This window comes from Alosa sapidissima, chromosome 1 (genome assembly GCF_018492685.1).
Source record: "Alosa sapidissima isolate fAloSap1 chromosome 1, fAloSap1.pri, whole genome shotgun sequence".
Classification (NCBI taxonomy): domain Eukaryota; kingdom Metazoa; phylum Chordata; class Actinopteri; order Clupeiformes; family Clupeidae; genus Alosa; species Alosa sapidissima.
Window position 1 is genome coordinate 13,719,567 of NC_055957.1, and position 24,291 is coordinate 13,743,857.

A 24,291-nucleotide genomic window follows, 5' to 3' on the forward strand; every position below is an offset into this window, starting at 1 on the left:
AACAGAAATGCCTTTGAATTTGAATGGCAAGAAGAGCACAGAAGTGGCTGCAGACCGTCAGCCCCATAATTGGTCAGTAAAGAATATGAAACCCCATTGTCTGCATCCGAATGCTGATTTGGATGATCATCTACCTTGTGTGAAAATGTGAAGGAAATCAGACAAGTAGTTCTTAAGTGATGTGAGTGGAGACTGGAGACACACACACACACACACACACACACACACACACACACAGAGAGAGAGAGAGAGAGAGACATGATTACAAAACCCTTGTCCTGCTATCAGGGATGAGGGTAGCAAAGCTTTTATATGCCATTTTCCGGTCTGGGTACAGGAGCACTTGTACACTGTAAGAACACATTGTTCCATTTCATAGGTGGAAACACATGACACGGAACATCACATTCTTATTCAGTAGATAATGCTCTAAAACAGTGGTTCTCAACCTTTTTTCAGTGATGTACCCCCTGTGAAATATTTTTTCAGCAAAGTACCCCCTAACCAGCGCAAAGCATTTTTAGTTGAGAAAAAAAGACTTAAAACATATATATATATATTTTTTTTTTTTTTTTTTTTTTTTTTTTTAAATATACATATATAAATATATGACAATTATATTACAATTTTGCGTACCCCCATTTGAGAACCACTGCTCTAAAAGGCATATCTCTCTTACAATACACACACTAGATGATGATGATGGTTATTATTATTGTCATTACTATTAGCGTCATTGCTAGTTGTAGTAGTATTAATTGTAGTAGTAGTAGTAGTAGTAGTAGTGGAAGTGGCAGTATTGATTTTGATTGCGCTATTGCTCCTTGAGGACAGCCCACAAGAGAGAATCTAATGTCACATGAGCAGATGAGATTAGTCCTGTTTCCTGTATTATTGATGGAGCCTCGTCTTGCAGTCTTCCTCCAGAGCCCCGCTCGCTCCAACGGCAGGCAGGCGGAGGAAATGTCTTTCAGAGATGACTCACATAATAAAATTAGAATTAATTATAACGTCTTAAAATATAGATCTGCACTGCACCAAGGGAGTCATATTGCTAAGCCCCTCCATGAGTGGCTGGTCTTGTACCAGTTCTGACTAAACTGAACTTTCATTTTAGCCACCTGTTTGTGTGATCGTGTAACAACATTTTCTTTGAAAGAGTAATTAAACCATAACTTTTTAAACCAGCTTTGCAGGCTGTTTTTCTTTTGTGCATTAATGATGGACAACAGTCATAAATAAAAGATGTCCTGTGTGATTATCATGCTAGCATGTTCGTGTGTATTACCATATGCCCTAATCAGTGTGAGATGTTCCTAGGCATTTTCAAGTGACATTTTCAAGTGACATTCATTCATAAATAACTATCTATTTCAGAGTTGCCATGTCACCCCAACACATGACAAGCATTTTACAGGGATGGCTTGTAGTACTTTATGTGGACTATACTCTGTGGGTTTTCTTATGATATCAGGACAGACAATTTAGGGTTGATAAGTAAACTGCTTAGGGATGAATGTACAATCCACGTTGTGTTACTCAAAGAGTTCATGACTTGATGACCAATATGTCTAACTGCTTCTGTCAGCAATTAGTTTGTCAGCGCTAGCCTGCAGCTAGAACAAAGTATGTTGGATTTACCATCAAAGTTATGATTCACACATAAGAAGATGGATGAGCAGAGGTTCATGTATGACAAAACGCTCCAAAGAATGTCTGTACCTTTGTACCGGAACCGTTAGGGAAAATACATTTATATTAATGTGCTAGCCTTGGGAGAAACAGCTCTGTGTGCTGTCAGAGGGAGGCACAACAAGCACCATTTTGCATTTTTGAAACAAATCCTGAAAATAAATTCTCTGATACATCTGCCACATTCGTAATTGCAAAGACAACCCTGCGCAGGCCGCTTTTTTTCTCCTCAGCACAGCTAACCAAAGGGGGGGCCCTATGACAGGTGCGTGCGTCTGAGACTCCGGAACATTCTGGCGATGAATGAATCTTGGATGAAGGGCATGCAGAGAATGCAAATGCCCCCCCCCCCCCCCACACACACACACACCCTCACCCCACACCAAACCACAATCTCTCAGCCTCAGTAGCACAGACAGGTCATCAGTCTTCCTCCTCGGGGGCAGCAGGATGACATCTGTCGCCGCATATGGCCACCGAAAGAGTGTTTGCTTTCTTAAATCTAATGATAAGAGTGACAGCGGGGAGGTCTGTCATACAGTGTGTGTGTGTGTGTGTGTGTGAGTGTGTGTGTGTGTGTGTGTGTGTGTGTGTGTGTATGTGTGAGTGTGAGTGTGAGTGTGTGTGTGTGTGTGTGTGTGTGTGTGTGTGTGAGTGTGAGTGAGTGTGAGTGTGTGTGTGTGTGTGTGTGTCAGTGCCGGTTGTTGGGGTGGGTGGGTGGGTGGTGGTGAGGACTCTCATAAAGGGAGACGATAGCAGTTCTTAACACATTCCCTGCTCTCAAAATGTAGGTTACAAAGGGCTTTTAAGTGGGATATTGTATCAGAATATAGAAGGCATGCGGCTCCAAGTGCAACAATAGTTTAAATATTCATGAAAGGAGCAACGCAACCCCCCCCCCCCCCCCCACACACACACACACATACCTACCCCACCCCCACCCACCCACACACACACACCCCAACACACACCCCAACACACACACCACACCGCCTCTGAAAAAAGCCACAGTGTAAGTGATGATGTCTGACCCACTCTACGGCATGGCTTGTTCTCTTCCACGCGGCATGCCTGACGAGCGCTGGGACACTGGGAGCGTAATGGCCTAATGTCCGGTGATCTACGATTATGGGTTTAACCTTCTAGCTGAGCGCCAAGCCCCTGCCAAGTCTCTGCCCCATGATGGCAGGGCACCTGATGGTAAATTTAAATATATGCAGAGGGAGCCGCTGATGTACGACACCAACCGTCGCTAACATACAACTCCAGCGACAGGGGAACAGTAATAATTAAAACAGAAGAAGAAGAAAAATGTGACACACAGCCTAAGCACCAGGCTCTCTAATGGGAGTCTAACTTAGCTTATCTTCAGAGTTGATGCCCCTCTCTGTGGTTAGTGAGACGGAGTTCTCTACATGGCTAGCCAACACGCTTATGGCCATGTATCTTAATGTAGCTCTCTTCTGAATGCAACGTGTCATTCTTCCATGCTAGCAGTCGTGTTAGACCTCTCAGGGAGCAGGCCGATGAAGCCCCCTGCCAAGCATCGGTTTTCTGCTGGCGGCTTAAGTAGACCAGGGCTTTGAGATGCCCTGGCAGCATCAAAATACACGGCAAAGCCAATAAAATGCACCAGTACCACACCATTGGGAAATCACAAACCTGCTTGGTCTTCTTATATAGCTACAGGGATATATGTGCATCTGTCTCTTTAACACAGGGAAATAATGTTTTCTTTAATAATAAACCGCCTTCTTTCTCCTGTTCCCACTTGGTTTGCTTCATTTAGAGGGCATTTTACCCAACAGCATGAAGCTATTTCCTCAAAACAGAATTAAATGCCAACTATGCCTGATAGTTTTTCAATGTATTACCTTAATTGTGATATTCCTTCGCCAAAATGGCTGCCATCCAATACAGATGCAAGATGTGCTGACAGATTTGAATATTTTTTTTCTGATAAACCAGCTCCCTTGGGTATATAGTATATCTAGCTAAATTAGGACAAGATGTGACAAGACTGTCAGTCACCTAAGCATTCCCAGTCAAAAAGAGCCCCTAAGCTTAGTGAGGAGCTCATACGTGACCAAAAATAAACAAAACCTTTTACCTGATTGTATCGAGACCATGACAACAATACCCCAATGGCTGAGGAAACAATTTCCTGGGGATATGGACCAAGAGGCTACACTCTGACCCACATTTATTACTGCTCACAGCTTGAAGTCACTACCTTTCAAGACAAAACATAATAAAGCACTTCCCCTCCTGCCTAGTGCTTTACTGAGGCATTACCAAGCGGCACTCCAACTTTGGCAGCAATGCAAAAGCAGCAGTTGGCCGATAATAAACACCTTTAAAAATGCCACTTGGAAAGCAGTGAGGCGTTTGTTGATTAGCGAGCAACATGTCAGAAAAATCTGTACCCTGGCCAGGGAACGTGACACAAAATTGCTTGACAAAAAGGTGTGAGGCGATAAGCTCCACCTGGGAATAATTCTACAAATTAACTTCTTAGGTTCTTTAGGAGCACTCTGTGTTCAAAGGGTAACATTTTAATCAGTAACAGTTATACAGAGGCTCAAAAATAAAATCAAAATACAAGGTTGTGTTTGAATTCAAAATCATATCTCCTCTTGCATAATGTGCTTATAGAATATAACAGGATGTTGGACTTACAAAACCCCCACTCAGACCAGATGGCATTGGTCAAACAGACATGTTTCCAAGACGACGCGCATGTCTGCACTGTCCATACATCCATACATCCATGTCCATGTCCACTGTCCATGTCATACAGTCTCATTCATTCAAGGATAACATGCCCTTTCTTCAAAACGTTGCATTGCATAAAGCAACAACATAAAAGCCAGGTCCAGAATGGAGAAACCCACCACAGTGGTTCTCATGTTAAATATGTATGTGCAAGTATTCCCGGAAAACTCTTAAGCCATCAAATTCCTACAAGCTCAGGACGCATGCAATTTTTCTGTTACCTGCTGTTTCAGACGAAAAGGTGCAGGATAGACATGATGTATTCATGGCTTCTCAAATAACACCGTGAACAGGAGAAGATCAAAGGAAGGCTAACCATACTACAGATGTGACATGTCCTTTAGGCAACAAAGAGTTTTTTTTCTCATCAGCTCTCTGAAAAATATGCAGTTTCAACAAGTAATTGTCTGCTTTGCACAGGAACCATCTAAAGTATCTAAAAGCTTCTTTCTGCTATTACCTCTACCTTAAGCAACGAGGGCCAAATGTCAGGTCACAATCACTTAGAGCTGAGGCCTTTCTAGGACAATTAGTGGGGAAGGCATCTGACAGACTAGTTCAGCATCTCACTGGACTGTGTGTGTGTGTGTGTGTGTGTGTGTGGTTGTGTATGTGTGTGTGCAGTGGTGTGTATGTGTGTGAGCCCTCTACTGTAAGAAGTCGTACAACATTATCTAGTGTTAGGCGAATGTATTTTGTTTAGAGGTTTTCCTCTATTAACCATGTGCTTCAATTGCACATTAGTTAAAAAGTCAATTTGAATAAAAAGTCTCTGTCAAGTGCCTAATGTAAAGGAAGGTACAACAACCAATGTGTAGTGCAGATGAAAGATCTTTGAATGGACAATATTCTACCTTTTAAAAAACAAATACATTTAGACATTGACACCCTACGGCTACATGAGGGGAGGTGTGATTCCTGCATTTATACAACATCCCACATACTGTTTGAAATCGTTGGGTGTCTCTGCTGGATGTAGAAAAGCACTGAAGGTTGATGGTCAAGGTGACACCAGCAAGCACACCTCCAGCACAAGCTCATGGGGAATATGTTAACTGAGTCATCGACATAAGGTGCAGGCACAGGGCAGAGAGGAAGCCTGGTGCGCAACGACGACGGTTCGCCGTGGGACCAAACGGATCCATATCACACTCCCGCTGCGAGATCGAGTCTGGTATCCGTGCATGCAGGAGCAGAGAGAAGAGAAGAAGAGACGGCACATAGAGTTCAGCCGAGGCGGAAAGGACACTAATGAGAGACGGCTGTTGGGGGCTTCAGCACGTTTCTCGGGAAATTTCCCTCTGAGAGAACAACCTCCTTTGATGGGCAAAATAACAGGCAGAGTGACCTAACTGCTATCATTTACACACAAACATCAATACAAATCAAAATAGGAGGTCCCCTTTGTTCTTCACACCACATTGGAGAATTCTGCTCTTTCCATTTAATGCATTCTCTTTAAAAAGATTATGCAAACTAACACATGTTTTTTTTCAATAAACGATATCAGAGTTGCTGTTGGTACTCTAGCAAGATTAATTTTAACTGAGCTGATTAGAGATGCACACTGCACACGAGAGTGGAATTGCATTATTCTACAAATGTTTTTTAATTGTTTGCTTTCACCATTCAAATGTTTTATAGATACACCGGATCACTTCCATTTAAACTGTTTCGCTTTACATTTCTCCATCCTTTGTGAGATGTGAAGCTGAACCTGTTACTGGCAGGAACAAATGATTACAGATGGTTGCATAAAATATGCAAGCAGCCCACATTTATAGACATTTAAGTCTGACTCAATGATCATTTACATTTTATGACATGATGATAGGGTATTTCTATATCATCTATACGAAGCAGATAGCATAAGGGTAATGGACAGAAAAGGGCAACAACAACCAACTATGTCAATAGGCCACGTTGCATATGAATCAATATGTTCTGCTCCATTAAATAAAAAGGTCTTTCTGTACATTTCGTCTGATGCTCCCCAGATCGACTTTTAAAATGTATTCCACCCACTGCCAGTGTGATGCAGTATACTAATGCATGGTTGTTCATGGTAACCTTCCAATTATGCAGAAAAACCTGGATACTAGCCGGCACCTTCATTAAATGCCATTGGATTCCTTCAATAACTTATCTTGCCATTTCATTTGAAAAACGTGTCTTGGGATTTTGATTGGAAAGGATAAGAGGAAAACTGTTGAGCACAAAATTCTGCCAACGGAAATGTACCACCCAGTTAGATTGATGTAAGTAAAGACCCACAAACCTAACAGTTTGAGTGTGCTGTTAACAATCAATACATGACCTTTGATTTGTATTCAAAAGACAAAAAAGTGATTCTTCTAAAGTCATTATATACTGCTATGTCACACGCTAATAAACAGAGCCATACAAATACCTCCATTACATACGTGTTTTTAGGTTTTTTGTTTTGTTTTTCAAGGGGCCACACCTGAGTAGATGTAGTGTGGTGAGCTTGCAGACACTCTCACAGCTATCATGGTCCCCAGCACAGCCAGACAAGTGCCCTCGTGGCATTAGCTCATTACCCCCCCCCCCCCCCCCCCCACCTCCCCTTTCCCAATGAGCGGCACTGCAGCGGGTGGCAGAAAAATGTGAATCCCACATAGAACATTTCTTTTGTCAGCCTTCGAAGTGGCTTAAGTGGACGGAGATGGAAATGGAAAAGGTGAGTGAGTGTGTGTGTGCGTGTGTGTGTGTGTTTATGTGTGTGTGTGTGTGTGTGTGTGTGTGTGTGTGCGTGTGTGTGTGTGCGTGTGTGTGTGTGTGTGTGTACGTGTGTGTGTGTGTGTGTGTGTGTGTGTGTGTGTGTGTGTGTGCGTGTGTGTGTGTGTGTGTGGTGGGGGGGGGGGGGGGTTGGGGGGTGGGGGTAGAGGAAAATGGGGAGTGTGTAAAAGATAGACCTATGTCCTTTAGAGGGACTGCAGGATCAGCGAGGCAGGGGGATGAGCCGAGCGGTCAGGAGAGGTCTTAAATGAGCACATTTCAGCCCGAGACAGAAAACTAAAGAAAGAGAGACAGAGAGAGGGAGTGAGTGGAAGAGATAGGGAGTGAGTGAGGGGGAAGAGAGACAGAGAAAGAAATGAGTGATCCTCTGAAAAGTGATAGAGAGGGCAGCACAGTCTCGGCTATGGCATTAAATAGGGTCACTCCCAATGCACCCTAGCAAGGTGTCACTCAAAAGTTTTCCTGTTGAATGCCACACAAATTCACTCTTTCTCTCTCTCTCTCTCTCTCTCTCTCTCTCTCTCTCTCTTTCTCTCTCTTTCCCTCTCTCTCTCTATTTTTATGCCATCAACTCTTTCTGTCTAAGGGACAGATTTACAACAATTCTGCTGACTCCAAACTCTATAACTTTGCCAAACTCCAATCTGAATAGTCAGTCACACAGAGGTAAATACACATCACTGCATCAGTATGACAACTCACTGCCTTACTGACAGTGGACTGTGTCTTGTGCCCTATAATAATATGCTCTTCCATGAGCTATTCACATAACAAAGGATAATTAACCATAACCTTGATTGTGTATAGTCACGCTGTATTGATATCACACTGTCTGAGGCCTGGGCCATGTACTGTACACAAAGGCCAAGGAAAATGACTGAAAACGGGGACATACAAAGATGACCAGCTGAGCACAAGACAAATCATTCACACTGTCCACTCACATTTTCCAGGTCAAGATCATCTGTACCACTTGATGAAAGAGAACAATATCCGTCAACAGGTGGACTGAGGAAAGAAGCTATGAAAGTGTCCATTAGAGTGAAGATGGAGGGTGTAATGATAGACTATGGCATGGTAGTGTACAACAGTGTTTCAGGCAACCTAAATGCCTTGAGGTGACAGAGGACATAATATGTGCTGCTGGGCCTTCTTCATAACTGCAGTAGATCTGAATAATGGTGCTCAGGAATTTGAAAGTCTCTGTTGTCCTGTCAGTGGCACCATGTATTTATAGTGGAGGCAAAGTGGAGGGTTTCTTTCTACATTCTAAAATGTATCTTTACAATTTTTAGTGTGTTTAGCTCCACACCATGACACTGCCGCATTACTTCCTCCCGATACATGGACTCATCGTTGTTTGATACCAACCAGAGACCAACCAGAAATGTGAGTCTGTCAGAAATAAGTCAAACAAGGAAATGACTACTGAAGACGAGTTGTCCTTCTCAGAAATATACGGTAGATGGGTAAATGTAACTCCTAATTGGAATGCATACCATTGTTATACAGAATGGTGTATTCATAATAACTCACTCATAAGAGTAATTTTTGTTTAGATGACAGCAAATCTTGTAACTGCTTGTTGGCTGTCATCAGATGGGAGTGATGTATATATAATGGTAGCATTAGTAGTCTATAGAATCACTGGGCATTTATGTTCTGCTTTTGTCCTCAACTGTGCAGGCACAGAATTCTCAATTGTTCCTAGAGAACCCTTCAGCTGACCTGGAATGAATTCTGTAGCTGAATATGCTTTCTATATTGTATGTGCACCATTTCTGAACCTCAATTCAAAATATTCATGTTCATGTTTTCAATAAAGTAACATCCAAAGCTTCCATTTAGATCTTACTTTATTGTTTGTTTTGGTAAAGTCCTTCAGTACCCCGCTAAGCTACTACTCCAATCCTTGCCAGGATCGGATACAAAACTGAAGACTACTCAAAGGTCATAACATCTCCTTTTCTCTCTGACAGTGATAGGCTGTGACACATTCTTCCCCTCTGTTTGCACAGAGGCCTCTCCACAGGTAGCAGAACGTGAAACGCCATATATTAGTCAAGGTGACTGTTAATAGACAGGGGCTTCTCGACAGAAGCTCAGATGAATGCTGCTACTGTGTGCCCTGCTCGGTATTTGCTTTTGTCTAGAGCACATGAGTCTGCATTGAGATTTCAGCTTCCTCTATGAATACTTTTCAGGGTCGTTGACATTCCTGCCATGGCCCGACAGTAAAAAATCTGGCACACCCTAAGCAAACGTTTCCATGCAACATTAGACTGCAGCTCTTTGCTCATTTGCTTGTCATATAAAAGGTGAATTATTTCAAGCCACATGCATGAACATCAAAAGAACAACATTGCAAAGCCACTTCATGCTATATACTCTTTTTGACATTATTAGCTTCGATTAGTTTTGCATGTTATAATAAAAGTTAATGCTTACTGGCTGCATATCAATTACATACAGGAAAATTCCAATCAACTAGAGACAAGATGGAGTGCAAAATGTCCATTTCACATTCAGATTCAGTTGAACAGAAACAGCTATACTTCAGTAAATCTATTTTCAATGCATGAACATAGTATATCAGATTGTGTGCAAATAGAATAATTTGGGAGATAGTCTTTACTGACTTTATCTCTGCAGGATCTAAGAAGTTATAGAGAATATACAGTTTGCATTATGTTCTGTCCAGAGGAACCGATTCTTGGGTTATATTGCAATTCCTCTTCTGAGCAGAAAGTGTAACGTCCTCTCTGTTCAAAGCAGTGTCTAAGCACTAGTCCCTGTTGCCATGGAAACCTTTCACTACCACACAGTATCACTGTGCTTCAATAGAAACTACCTGACACACACACACACACACACACACACACACACACATACGCACACACACACACACACACACACACACACACACACACATACGCACACACACACACACACACACACACACATACGCACACACACACACACACACACACACACACACACACAGAGGGCATTCTGGTAAGGCTCACAGTAAAAGAGTGGAACAAAACTAGTGCCCAATGGTCTTAAACTTTCCATAATGGTTCTATCATTTATTAAAAAATGATTTATTAAAGAGAAATTCCTTACTACGGCATTATCATTTAAATGCATAATGTACGGGGAAATCTATTATGCTGAATATCAGCTTGGCTATGATAATAGCTTGTCACATGGGCTCCAGTCCCATGCCTATGAAAACAACACCAGCAACCAGCACTTCTATATAACATAAAACAGTCATTTTCATCCAATTAAAAGAGCGTCATCTGGATAATAGAAAGCTCTTGCTGCTGAGCCTATCCTAGACAGGATATAGCTTTACAAGAGGCAGGAGAGGAGCAGTTCAGAACTTCAGAACTACTATACACCATTACATTACATCTGCGTGTTTCATCAGCACCTGAATATGTCTAGAATGGGTCTAACATCATATACTATCTATGGTCTGGTAGCCTCGCACAGCTTGATTTAAGTCTGCATTGTTACTACCACACACACACACACACACACACACAAACACTCATCAGCTCTGCCTTGAAGTACCCACACATCAGCCAACAAACTGCACTTCTATGTGACCTTTAGAAAATCATGGAAAAAATGGTAACTGTGCACAGAAATCATCCCCTATGCAACAGCAGACGCAACCCCTATGCAACAGCAGACGCAACTACTGGAGAGCCTGTCAGCTAGATAAAAGTGTATTATTGTTTCTTGTAGTGGGAGGCTTCTCTTCTTGCTGTATGCAGTTGAATCATATGGAGTCGTTATATTACAGCCATAAAGACCTGTTTTGCCTGCAGAGGTGTCTGAAGATGGATGGATGGATGGATGGATAGATAGATAGATAGATAGATAGATAGATAGATAGATAGATAGATAGATAGATAGATAGATAGATAGATAGATAGATAGATATGTTCCATAGCACAACACCACATATAACACATGTAACACATACAGTATATCCCATCCACCCATGTGACATATATCCCATCCACATGAAATAATATGGAATACGGCACCAGATACAGAGCACTGAACTGGACAAAAGCAGAGTATAGTGTAGAAGTATCTACTTCTAATCAAAAATATGCTTATTAATAATGTTAGTTAGTCCTGGTTCTTTTGGTTGTGGAAGAAAGAAAGAAAGAAAGAATGAGGCGGAGAAGAAAAAAGGGAGAAACTACTGTATGTTGTAGATTCAGGTATTCAGATGCAATACGATATCTACTAGGATTGCAATCTGCACATTGTACTGTATCTCCTTATAAGAATATCTGGGGCAGTATTCACAAAGCCTTTTATCTTACCACTAGGAGTACACCTAAATCGCACTAAAAGATTTTAGCTAGGAGTTTTCTCCTAAAAGTTATTCACAAAGACTTTCAGACCTACTCTTAGTAAGGAAAAATGACAACTCCTAAACTAAGAGTGAGTCTTCGTTGCTATGGATGACGTCATTACTCATGCATAAGCTTGACTGAAGTGACCACCTTGATTGGCTGATGATTGTAACGCGGAAATGATTCCAAACACCTCCCTTACGGTGATGAGTGACAGGTGACAGGTCTGAGAATGCGTGCGCTACACAAGTAGTGCGAAGGACGGAAGATGATGAATAAACTGAACTGAATAAAAAGGCCTAGCCTAAATGAATAAAGAGTAAGGCAAAACAAATAGCCTAGTAGGCTAATGAAACATGCGGATTGATGCAGTATCTTTGCAACATTATTAAATTAACCTGTCACCATAGCCTATGCCTACGTTTGCAAAGAGGAGAACATTTTAATTTGATTCACAATGAAACGTTACATTTAATTTACATGTTGACAATGAGTAGTTTTGGTTGTTGCATCCCTTTTATGCCTACCCTCTCGACTTTAAGCTGTCCCAGACTTAGGTGCTACTTTTAGGCCTAAAATGCTTTGTGAATTACTTTTAGTGAAAAAAATTAGGAGTCCTATAAGTTGCTCCTAAATTCGCCAGTTAGGAGCTACTTTTAGCCTTAAAGGCACACTATGCAGGTTTTTTAGCTTAATATGCAAGTGTTTAGCTTAATTTACCTTCATTTAACAGCTTCAGAGTCATTGGAATGGTTATATGACTTTTTTCGGGTTGAATGGTGGCCGTGTCGCTTCCCCCTAGCGCCTGTGAGCGGAAAAACCACCCTTGCAACTGTGGGCCGGCGGCCTGAGTGTCAGGAAGTATAATGAGTGTAACGAATTACTTTACTGCATTTAAATACACATACACGCCAGGCACCGGCTAGAAAAGGTAGGGATGGAGTTTCTCAGACATTCGTCATGACAGAGCCAGCGAAAAAGAAGCAAACACCGAGAAAACAGTAAGGAAATTGCCAATACTGCATCGTTTACCTTTAAAATTCTTTGTGAATACGGCCCCTGATGACTAACTGTACTGTGTCTTAGCAACAGGTATGCATGTTAAACAGCCAATCAGAGCAACCCTTTTACCAATGGCTGTAACGCTGTATCAACGTGTTGAATTGAAACAAACAAGCTAGAGGTTGGATGGTGTGGGCAGTGCTGTGCACACCACCCCAGTTTGGGACGCTGATGCTCATCGACCTATCCGACATGGTCGGTCATCTGACTGTAGGCTAGATGTGTGCCAGCTCTAAGGGAATAAACCTCTGTTGCACACACAGATACTTAACAACCATGTGTAAAAACGACTATACAGGACCAATGTTGATAAAAACAAGGATCAATGTTGATAAAAACAAACTACTTTTACTGCCACTACTGACAGTGTTATAAAAACAAGTGTCTCTAAACCAGTTCCAATGCAAGTTCAGTGTCTGGGAAGTGTACAGAATATTAAACACTGAGGAGCATCTTTTTAGCATTAGGGAATTCTATATTGCCAATCAATTTGGCTATCTTGCAGGTCCCATCCTCTAGAAACAATGTCTTGAAATGAGTACTGCTGCTGCACTTCCATTTCTGAATCATTAGACCAGTTCTGAGTTATTTAATCTGAGTTGTTTGATGTATAGTCAATTAACATGAAATATAGATTGCTTATAGACTTAAGTGCAGTGTAACTTTATGATGGCATTTCTGGAACCACAAAAACTTAAAGTGAACTCCATGAGATGGAGGACACAGCCTGATCAGGTATTCCACAAAGCTGCCATTAACACAGGCAAACATCACAGTCATAGGATTCCTATCTTACACTCGGATTTTTCGCCATGTGCTTCTCTTTTATTAAACAATGCGCCCAGGGTTGTGGCAATTAACAACCTAAGGTGTGATCTAGCGCATTATCTAAAAATCGCTATCTTACACCATCTAAAAAGCATTACGCCACTGACCAAGAAAAACCTGGTCTATAGCGAAAGGTGCATAGCTGAAGACGCACCTGGTCTATAGCGAAAGGTGCACAGCGGAAGAAGCACCGTCACGAGATGTAAGCAGCAACTCCTCTGCAGGATAAATGTCCTTAGGTTTTTTATTCAGTCATTCGAACATTATTGGGGTAAGTGTTGCTTTTATCAGGCTATGTTTTCGATGGTAAACCACTGTCAGTCAATAGTGAAAGTAATTAACAGTGTATAAATGTTTTGTCGTTGACTATGACACCAAGGTGAAGTTAGTTTCACTTTGCCTATGAGTTCAATAGACGAGTGCAGATGCATGTAGCCTATACTCTGCTAGGTTTTAGTTGTTCATGGTTTAGTTGAATACCTGTTCCATATGGTCTCATGTGCAAACAGATTTCTTCAAATGCGCCGGTGACCATCAAAATACCGATGCACTGTTTGAAGTCGCGCTGCTTGCTGTTAAAGAAGCCCTATGCAGGTCTGGTTATTCCTTCGCTGTTTCTGGGTTTTTGCCTTTCGGCTTGCATTTTTCACGACATAGCTCCCCCTGCAGCTTCAGTAGCAAGTGACTGCTACGCTAAACCCCCACTAGCTAGGGAGCTAGCCATCAAGAAACCAAGCTAAACACATACAGGGCTCACAATAAAACGGTCGAGCAAACACATTGTTCAAGAGACTATCAAACCACATTACAAAAACGATGTTCACCCAAGGGTAGGCTACTTACAATTTCAACAGCAACAAAGCCAAGTCGGAGTCCGTTTTGCAGTCAAACTACAATCTGACTACATTTTCGAGATGTGATTGGATACTTCCGCTAAGTCACATCCGGATTTGTTCGGGGCGGGACCAGAAAGTTGCATATTCGGTTTTTCCATGGAGAAGCACTAGGGGGAGACGAAGCACCCACCAAACGACCCAAAAATCAGAATGACTCTCAACCTGAATAATTAAGGTAATTTTTGCTAAAATTGTTGCATAGGGCTTCTTTAAAGGGAATGACAGATGTCACTCTCATTGATTTAAAGGATTTTACGCTTAAAACACACCCATGACTGAAGAAACATAAGAACTGCTTTTTTGCGCCAGGCAACCGACATTTGATAAAAAAAATACCACCCCCAATGTGGACTGGACAAACCCCTACATTTATGTAGCTATTTGCCAGTGACCATGTGTTTTAGATCGCCAACATACTGTAGGTAGTTTGTATACCTATGTAATTTGTATATATGTCTCTTGTTAATGTAGTTTGTATATCTGTCTATTGTTTTAATGTAGTTTGTATGTCTGTCTATTGTTAATGTCAGTTCTCATGTATGTTTTTCCACATTGTGGAGATTATTTTGTACGCACTATTCAATTATTTAAGTTTTTACAGTATCCTTGATGATGAAACTGAAAATTGATTGCCTGCCACTGATGTGATCACGTTCAGAAGAAAAGAAAAAGTTATAACCTGAGAACACCTTGTTTTAGCCAAATGCCTGAAAAGTTTGCATCCCACATCTTGACAAAATAGTTGTCTGCTAGCTTATCACAGGTTCTCTGCTTGTCAATGCCTCGCTGATGGCTTCATCTAAAGGCCATTTGATAGCACTCAGTGTAATATATATCTCAGAGGTGCACACATGCTTTGCTCCATATGTTCTCTGCAGTGTCACTGAAACAGTGTCAGCAGGAAACCACAGATTCACTGTTAATGCTACAAACTTGTGCTCTGATTAGATATGCAATACTGATAGGATTTTTTTTGTTTACTCGAGAGGATGTTACGCATACATAATGGAAGTCCTCCTGAATCCCAAATTTCAGAGAGTTTTTAATACATACATACAGAGGACTCCACAAATGAGCTCAATCCTCTTGAGTTATGCTATTAAAAAGTTTCCTTCGACAGCCAACCAACAAAATACAAATAGTGGTAAACACTATTTCCCATGTGTTTCTTTTATAAGAAATCTGTCTCTAAATGTCCTTCGCTACTGTGTTTGAAGTTGATTCAAAACAATTAATTGCACAAGCATCGCTTAGGGGTATAATGGTAATTGACTCTAAAAGGAGAACTCAATGAAGCCACACACATACTCTGTAGTGTACAGTATGTGGAATATAACTTTGGTTTACTCAGTTCTGAACTATAGTTGATATTCGATTAAAATAATTAAAATGATAAGTAAGCACCACTTAAATGCAAGACAATTGTCTTAAGACTTCCAACTCTACAATGTGCACCATTAAAAGAGCAGAAAATCTTCTAAATGCTAATGTTGGTAACCTATCCACTCCATACAATACAATGTGACAGCAACAAATTCTGACTTCTTCTTCAAAACCAAATGTTACAGACATCCTATGGGCTTTTTTTTTCACTGAATCACTGAATTCACCTTGTCTTCCACTTCCTATCCAAAGAGCAATAACTTTATGCCATTTGTTGTTTGCTATCTTATACTTTCTCTGACAGTTTCATAAAGTGTGGGTCAACATGTCATCCCTGTCACGGCCATGACACTGGCAAGCAAAACAGTTAGGTCCAATGAATTTGTCATCCACTTTATTGCTCTCTTTAACTGTTTTCACCACAATCCCACCATATGACACATCTGCTGTCACTATTGACTGCTTTACAAAGAGTTGCACAAAAGGACTTTCTGAGGACTTTTAAGGTCCTTTATACCTGGGTTTGCTGCTCAGACGCAAACAAACAGCCGCTCAAATACATCAGCACCATGGACAGCAGCCAGAATCGTCCACACACCACTGTGCGCCAAGTTCATGAACGCCAGTCTCCTCGCAGCTGAAGGTGAACTTTCTTAGGAGCTACCATATTAAAAGTACACGTTAGCCTAAAACTAAACAATGCTTTTCATGTGTGTTTCATGTGTTAAGTAGCCCTGTATGCTCAAATGTCTTGAACTTTTGTTGTAAAAAAAAAACAAAGTTGCAAAGTAATATAAATACAGGAGGCACACATGAAAACTTTCTGATTTCTGTACATTGACACATACTTCACAAACAACGCATGTTTCCCAACATACTGTCATACAAAGCAAACATAGTTTTATTTTAACTTTAGATCTAAAAATAACAATAAAGAGGGATAACTGCATGATCGGAGCGCAGTCTGGGATACAATAGCACAGTGTCATAATTGTGAACGTGTTCAACTGGGAAGGGTTTGGCCTACAACACAACCAAAGCGCGATGAATTCGTGTTAACCGACTTAATAGTTCACTGCTCAACTAGTCCAAAGTCTTCATGAGTGCGGCCTGTTTGTGATGTTATAACGTCAGCGACTCGTCATTTGAGTAGCGGAATTGTACAAATTGTACATAGCGAATGTCTACGATTCTGTTTACATCGGTGCATCTGGCAACACCAGTTGTGGCCACAACGTAATTATTGACAATAAGGTTAGCAAAAATGCGTTTCTCAGTGACTAACACTACCGACAGGCCAGGAATACCATGTACATGGACTGGAGTGTAAACATGGACCAGATTGTTTCGAAACCTAACAGTAGGCCTGCATCCTATTTCGACAGGAAAATAATAAACGCCATGAAATACTAAGTGATCAAATGATGACTGGGCGACACAACCTCAAAAAGCAAAACTCACCTAAAACGAAGAATGGGAGCTCGGTATTTTCTAGATCGTCGACAACCACTATGTCTCCCGGAAAATCATTCCTGACGGAGAACAGAAGCTTCGGCTCGGAGGCCGAGGGGCTATGCATGATGCTCAGGTCGTTTTCTCTCAAAAACGGCAACGCGGACACCGTGACGCTCTTCATTTTGCATTCCATATCTTGCGACTGGTCCTCTTCGTTGTTAAGACTGTGGATATTGTCGGGTTTGAGCGCAAAAATCCACATAAATGTCACAAAAAACCACGGACGCGGACCCATTTTGACCGATTCCACCACGGTTTCGGATCCCTTTCCCAATGCGCGGCAGCTGCAGTCAGTTGAATGCAGGCTGCGAGAGGAAGAGGAACGTGGGGGAACACGCAGTCAAAGCACAAATATCCGGGTTTGCTTCGCGAAGCGAAATAAACAGCCCTCAATCCGCTCAAATCCCCAGATGTGCGGTCTGATGGCTGAAGGTTTTGTTTTGTATGGCTATGCAGTTTATCAGAGTGATAATTGCTACGAAAATGAAATCGGCACAGCACGAGATCCCTTTATTGGAATTATCCATATTAAGCCATTCAGCTGTCTTGGTATTTTTCCCTTACAAATGCTTTTCAAGACATAACAACGCAGGACAGTACATATCAACGCGTGGTGCTGCTTGATGTTGCCTCTTATTTATTATAACTAATATGAAGTTATTAAACGTGTATGAGTTTAAAAACAATGTTCAAGTATGTATGTATTATGTACATGCTATAGTACACTGTAAGACCTACAGCTCTGGAAAATCATTAAGAAACCACTGTACATTTTTCTGATGTCATGCTACGGTTGTTGAGTGACATTCGAGTTGACGTTGATATTAAAAATTAGGAGACCACTGCAAATTTGAATATGATGGTTAATTCATTTGAATTCACTCAGAAAACGTAGTATCACATCAGCAAAACATGGGCAGTGGTCTCTTCATTTTTCCCAGAGTATATTTACACAAGTGCTATGCACTGCATTGCTTTTTAGACACAATTATTAAACTCATGGCTGACACATTGCCTGGCCATACAACTGACCAATATAAAGTTATTTCAATATCCCTTGGCTGATGTGACAGATAAGATGTGGCCAATTAGTAAGACACCCATACAGACAATACATTCACACATACTCTGAAAAGCTGGCTCGTGTCTCAGTCAGCGCAGTGTCATGCTCGTCTGAGAGAAGAGGGAGAAAATGAAGAGGAAGGGCATCTGTGGAGGGGAGTGGCAGGTGCAGGCGCAGAGAAAAAAGCAAGAGGTCTGCGCCCTCAGAATGCTCTCCCTGTGCGATCTTGATCTCCATCCAGCCCAGAAGTAAGGCCTCCGTAAACTGTGAAGGGGCTGTGTGATGAAAGGCCACAGGACTCATTTCAGCCCTGACCTACTCCATAATTGAACTTTGGGGTTGAAAAGAGAAGAGAGAGAGAGGAGTGAGTGTGTGTGTGTGTGTGTGTGGTTGGTGATGGGGTTGATGGGGGATGGGTACCCCCAGAGTTTCAGTGTCATTCTTGACATATCACTTTCTTTGGTGTCGTTTTTAGCAACTCTCAGCAAGTTATTACTGACTAAATTCCTTCACACTGCAGCTTGGCAGCCAGCACACCGAGCAGAAGTAGGTGCTGAGCTGAGACCAGTCGAAATGGCCTGATGAAAAGGCCTTTAGAGGTCTCCTGCTGATCTGTGGTCTGACATCAGATGACATTTAATTCACGATGAGTAGCTGTCAGTGTTTTAAAGGCATTTAAGAGTTTAGTTTACAGCATCCGGAAGACTTTGCCATCGTAAATCTCTGAATAAAAGTAGACAGGTGGAAAAATCATACCATGCCAATAGATAGAAGCCTTGTTAAAATGACCATAAGATATAAAGTTTGACCAATGTGAAGGGCAGAGACAAATCAAAAGTGTTTTAGCCAAGGTTGTCCTATCTCATGGTAGAATATGTGGGTGATGCAAAACTTTCTGTACAAAAGTGATATGATGACTTGAAGCATTATGGCAGAGTATGGGTATGTTTGTGCCGTCTTCCTATTTTATAATGGAAAAATAGCTAAGAGGATAGACAGCAGGTTACCAGGATGGTGGAGAGTGACTTATCATAGCCCCGTCCTTTATCCTTCATATAAAAATGGTCTTGACTAAGCAACAACACTGAAGTTCAGAATAGGTCAGTTAATGATATAAAAACACCAGCTGTCTGTAGGAGTTTGAATGTCAAATCTGACAACTGTGGCAGCCCATAGTTGGACTGATGCATCTGAAAATCTGATAAGAGTTGGAGTTTGTGGATGGCTCATGGGTTGGGCAGCTTGTGTCTGATATCTGACTGGGGACATCAGTGCAATTTGCAGCTGTGGATTGACCTCGCATAGATCTTTCTGTCCAACTTCCTTGCCAGCTGGTGCTGTCTGTGTTGTTAAATTGACATATAGAAATATGTGCCCTTGGATGGTCTGTACTGGATTGTTTGGATTTGTCTAATGTTAAAGTGCTGCTGTACTGGTGACTTTCATGAACAGTTTCACATATTGGTAATTAACTAGACCCTACTTGTTAGAAAAGAGAAAAAGACCGCTTCAACCAGGGTTTTCTGCTCCCACTTGTTTTTATTTTTATTTTTCCGTGACGTTTCGGGTAATCACCCGAGCAGAAAACCCTGGTTGAAGTGGTCTTTTTCTCTTTTCTATCTGGTCGTTTGTTTGTCCTGCTCCCAGGTCAGACATTTGGATGTGCAGACTTTACAACTTACTCCTAGACCCTACTTGTGGCATTGGAAACATATTTTTTGTTGTTATTTAAAGGGATATTCCACCATTTGGGGAATTACACCCATTTTCCACCTCTCCTTGAGTTAAACAATTGATTTTTACCTTTCTCCAGTTCATCCAGCCATGCTCTGAGTCTGACGATACCACTTTTAGCTCCAGCCTAGCATAGATCATTGAATCAGATTAGACCATTAGTATCTCGCCTGCTAGCATCACGCTTAAAAGGGACAAAGATTTCCCCTAATTTTCCCATTTCTAACTTTTCTCAAGTTAGAAAGTATAATAAGACTAACGGAAAATGAAACGTGGTGATTTTCTAGGCTGATTTGACATGGAACTATAGTCAAATTACGGCGTAATAATCTGCTGCAGCTCAACCTTGTTGCTGGATGGCCTACGGGGACTATTTTCAGGTCCTGTGTGATATCATTGTGCTGCTGTGCCCATGGTATTTTCGCAACGTTCCTTGATTATTATGCCGGAATCGCCAGAATTAGAGAACGGCTGGATGAACTGGCGAAAGGTAAAAATCAATTGGTTAAGTCAAGGGGAGGTGTAAAATGAGTGTAATTCCCCAGGTGCTCTAAGCGATCTTGGGTAACGTCACTTCTGTTGATGTTCAAAAAAAAAACAGAGAGCTACTCCCTCCCTCTCCCTGCCATGCAATGGAAACTCTCCTAAACGTGCATCTCGTCGGTGATTGGCTGGAACAGTTTGTTATGTTTTTATGGCCCAGGCTGGACCAAGTTGTGTTTGGGGCCTGAACTGTCCACAGAGACTGCATTTTTTTTTACAATGTCAGGGCACAGGCAGCTAGCGGATGTTGAGGTGATGTTTGCTGTATGTGACAAAAAATGTTTTAGCTTAGAGACCATGTAACATCGCTTAGAGCACCTTTAAGCAGTAAAACATTGATAATATTTCTCTCTAATGATGTCATTGCAATCCACTGTCGTGGACTCTTGTGTCTTTTTGATGTGAAATGTCAGCTCAAAGCCACAAGCTTCTTTATCACTGAAAAAGGCCTTTTCTGGTTTTGATGATGGGTACAGTAAGTTGTATATGAGTTTAATCACAACAGGTGCAATACACGTTACCAGGGTGCGATTTGTGTAAAAACCAGAGGGGGGGGATGATTTTGAATAAGTTTGTAACCCGCCCCCCCCCCCAAAAAAAAAACCCTATATTATTTTTGCCACCTTTGTAACATTTTAGTTTTAGTTTACCGTGGTGTATGACTTTAAACAGCGAGTGTGCTTGGTATGATGATCAGCTCCTCTAATGCAGGGTAGGACTACGTTTTGGTAAGCATACAAATTCACCTTGTTCTTGCCCCATCTGAAATGACTTCTCTACTTTTGCTGCCTCCATCCTTTCTGTATTTGTTGTGTAAAAAAACGTTATACAATTGGCCAACTGTTGCAGGAAAATCCGCGTATTGTGTGACCATGACAATTAAAGGCCAATCGGATTAGGAGTATCAGTTACACCCATGACAACACCAGACTCAGTCCCCATTGTAAACATCTTGGACTAACAGACATCATGTGCAACTCATTGGCAAGTTTTTTTTCTTCAAGCCAGATTGCTTGTCAGACATAACACTGGCATCAGAGTGCCGACCAACATTTTGTTTTTGCAATCACTAGATTGCATCACTGATGCAAGGGTCTAGAGTACAGATACTGATGGTACGATAAGGCTAGACTCTGCCATGGACACTAGAGGGTGTGAGACTGGGTCAATCAGTCATCAATCTGAAATCAGTCTGATCTCACAGTGAAATAGATTAGGAGCATTGGAATTCAATTTAGCTCTGCAAGAATTCAGCACTTTCTATGAAAGTACTTGTAAAGTGTCATGATGATTGACATACTGTAAGTCTGCATAACCATTATAGTCATGACCGCACTCATAAAGTGTTATGTTTTAGCATGAACTCTCCAAGCCTTAAGTAGGACCATGCATTGTAAAGGTTCTTTTACATCTTGATAATGGCAATTAATACTGATATCAATAATGACATTAGTGATATAAGCTTTATAATGCATTATGATGCTTCAACATCATAGTGCTTTATGAGTGCAATCATACAGTAGGCCTAGATAGATAAAGTATACAGACTTATTATGACCGCCGACCAGCGAAGCAGCGGTCATATAGGTTTAGTCAGATTTTTTTTTTTGTCCAAATTTCCGTCAAGGATTCCTGGGACACTGTAAGACCGGGGTACACAAAACTTGGTGGGCATGTAACCCCACATGGATAGCATGGAACCATCATTTTTCGTTTTGATCTGTAGCCCCCCCGCTGGACTGGAACCCCCGAAAGGAGGGTAGGGCAGACACAGTTTTCTGTGAATATCTCGAGAACCGTAGGGTTTAGGAGGACCATTTTTTTTGTATGTTGATCTCAAGGGGCCATGTCAACCCATTCCATAACCACTCATTTCATGTATAGTGGCACCTAGCTAAACACAAAAAAGTAAAAATGAGGTGTTGTAATCACAGGTATCTGTGACCTAACATAGTCAAAACTGCACGAAATTGGAAGTGTAGGATCATTATGACACTCTCTGAATGCACGCCAAGTTTCGTGGAATTCCGTTCATGGGGGGCCACACAATAAATTAATTTATGTTACTATACACCAACTGGCCTGTAGGTGGCCGGAGACAGTTTTCTGTGAATATCTCGAGAACCGTAGGGCCTATGGGGGCCACCTTTTTTTTTGTATGTTGGTCTTAAGGGGGCATGTCAACCCATCCCATTACCACTTATTTCATGTATAGCGCCACCTAGTTAAAAATTAAAAAGCAAAAAATTAGGTGTTTTCATCACAATATATCTGGCTGACATGGTCAAAACTGCACGAAATTGAAAGTGTAGGATCATTATGACACCCTCCGAATGCATGCCAAGGTTTGTGAACTTTCGTTCATGGGGGGCCTTACAATAAAATCATTTATGTGTACATTTAGTGACCGTACACCAGTGGTTCTCAACCTTTTTTGAGCAAACGCCCCCCTGACCTTACTTTGATCCTCTGGTGCCCCCCCCCCCCCCCCCCCCCACACACACACACAATAAAAAAAAAAAAAAAAAAAACAATCACCCCTGGGTGGGCTATTAGGCCACTCACACTCGTGCTATATTGCTTAAATAAAAAAACGAGCCCATTTCTGTGCTGTTTTGGTTTCTTCTGGAATTATAAGAAAATGTCCCTAAGCAATAGGAGACTGGTTGGGTAAAAAAAAAACACTACCACATCAGCATTGGTTGTAATGATTTTCTTTTTCACATTAAATGTAGGCAACAAGACGTGTCATTTTATCATGGACAAAAATCAAGTGCACATCACGTGAACAACATATGCACCGTAACAATCCAACGGATTAGCAACGGTCTTTTCGTGGAGACTACGCTCAGAGCAGCTGCAGAACAACAGCGAGCGGAAAACGGGCTATAGAGATGACGATAGCTGGGGCTGGGGAACGTGAGTCCGGGCGTGTGCAGGCCTGAACTGCACTGTATGACCACTGAGCATAGATAAACAGTAAAATGTAGCTGGGACGGTAGAGGGGTTAGAAACCCATGAATGAAAATAGCCTATTTATTTCAGGTAGCCTATTTTTGCACCAAAAATATGTGAAAACCATGAAAGTTTAAAATGTAAAAGAAAAAAAAAACGCCCCCGTTGAGAAACCAACATATGTATACCAACAAGGATTCCCGGGACACTGAAAGACCGGGGTACAGCAAACTTGGTGGGCATGTAACCCCACATGGATAGCATGGAACCATAATTTTTCGTTTTGATCTGTAGCCCTCCCGCTGGACTGTACCCCCGAAAGGAGGGTAGGGCAGACACAGTTTTCTGTGAATATCTTGAGAACCGTAGGGCCTAGGATGACCAATTTTTTCTGTATGTTTGCCTCCAGGGGTCATCTTAACCCATTCCATGTGTACACATGTGCATAAACAGATACACACGCACACACATACATTCACAATAATCATTCGTATGACACATACTCACACAGTAGACATATGTACGCATGCATGCACATGCACAAACACAGGCACATACGCAGGCACACACACACACACACCCACACACATAAACATAAACATGTACACGCACAGATGCACACAAGAATTTCTCAGAATTATTAACTAGCAAGATGGGGGTGGGGTTGTATAAAATGAATTTTACATGTGAAATCTATGAA

The 24,291-nt window shown here is 41.6% G+C and overlaps 1 protein-coding gene across 4 annotated transcripts in view; it reads right to left on the bottom strand.

The window, feature by feature from the left end:
• astn1 (astrotactin 1) overlaps positions 1–17,803 on the bottom strand; it is a 180,363-nt gene extending 162,560 nt beyond the window's left edge. For all 4 annotated transcript variants that reach the window (XM_042106793.1, XM_042106789.1, XM_042106781.1 and 1 more), the window contains exon 1: positions 17,243–17,803. In XM_042106793.1, coding sequence (XP_041962727.1) covers positions 17,243–17,531 — 289 coding nt within the window. In that variant the 5' untranslated portion in view covers positions 17,532–17,803. The remainder of the gene's footprint in view (positions 1–17,242) is intronic.
• Positions 17,804–24,291: the final 6,488 nt, after the last annotated feature.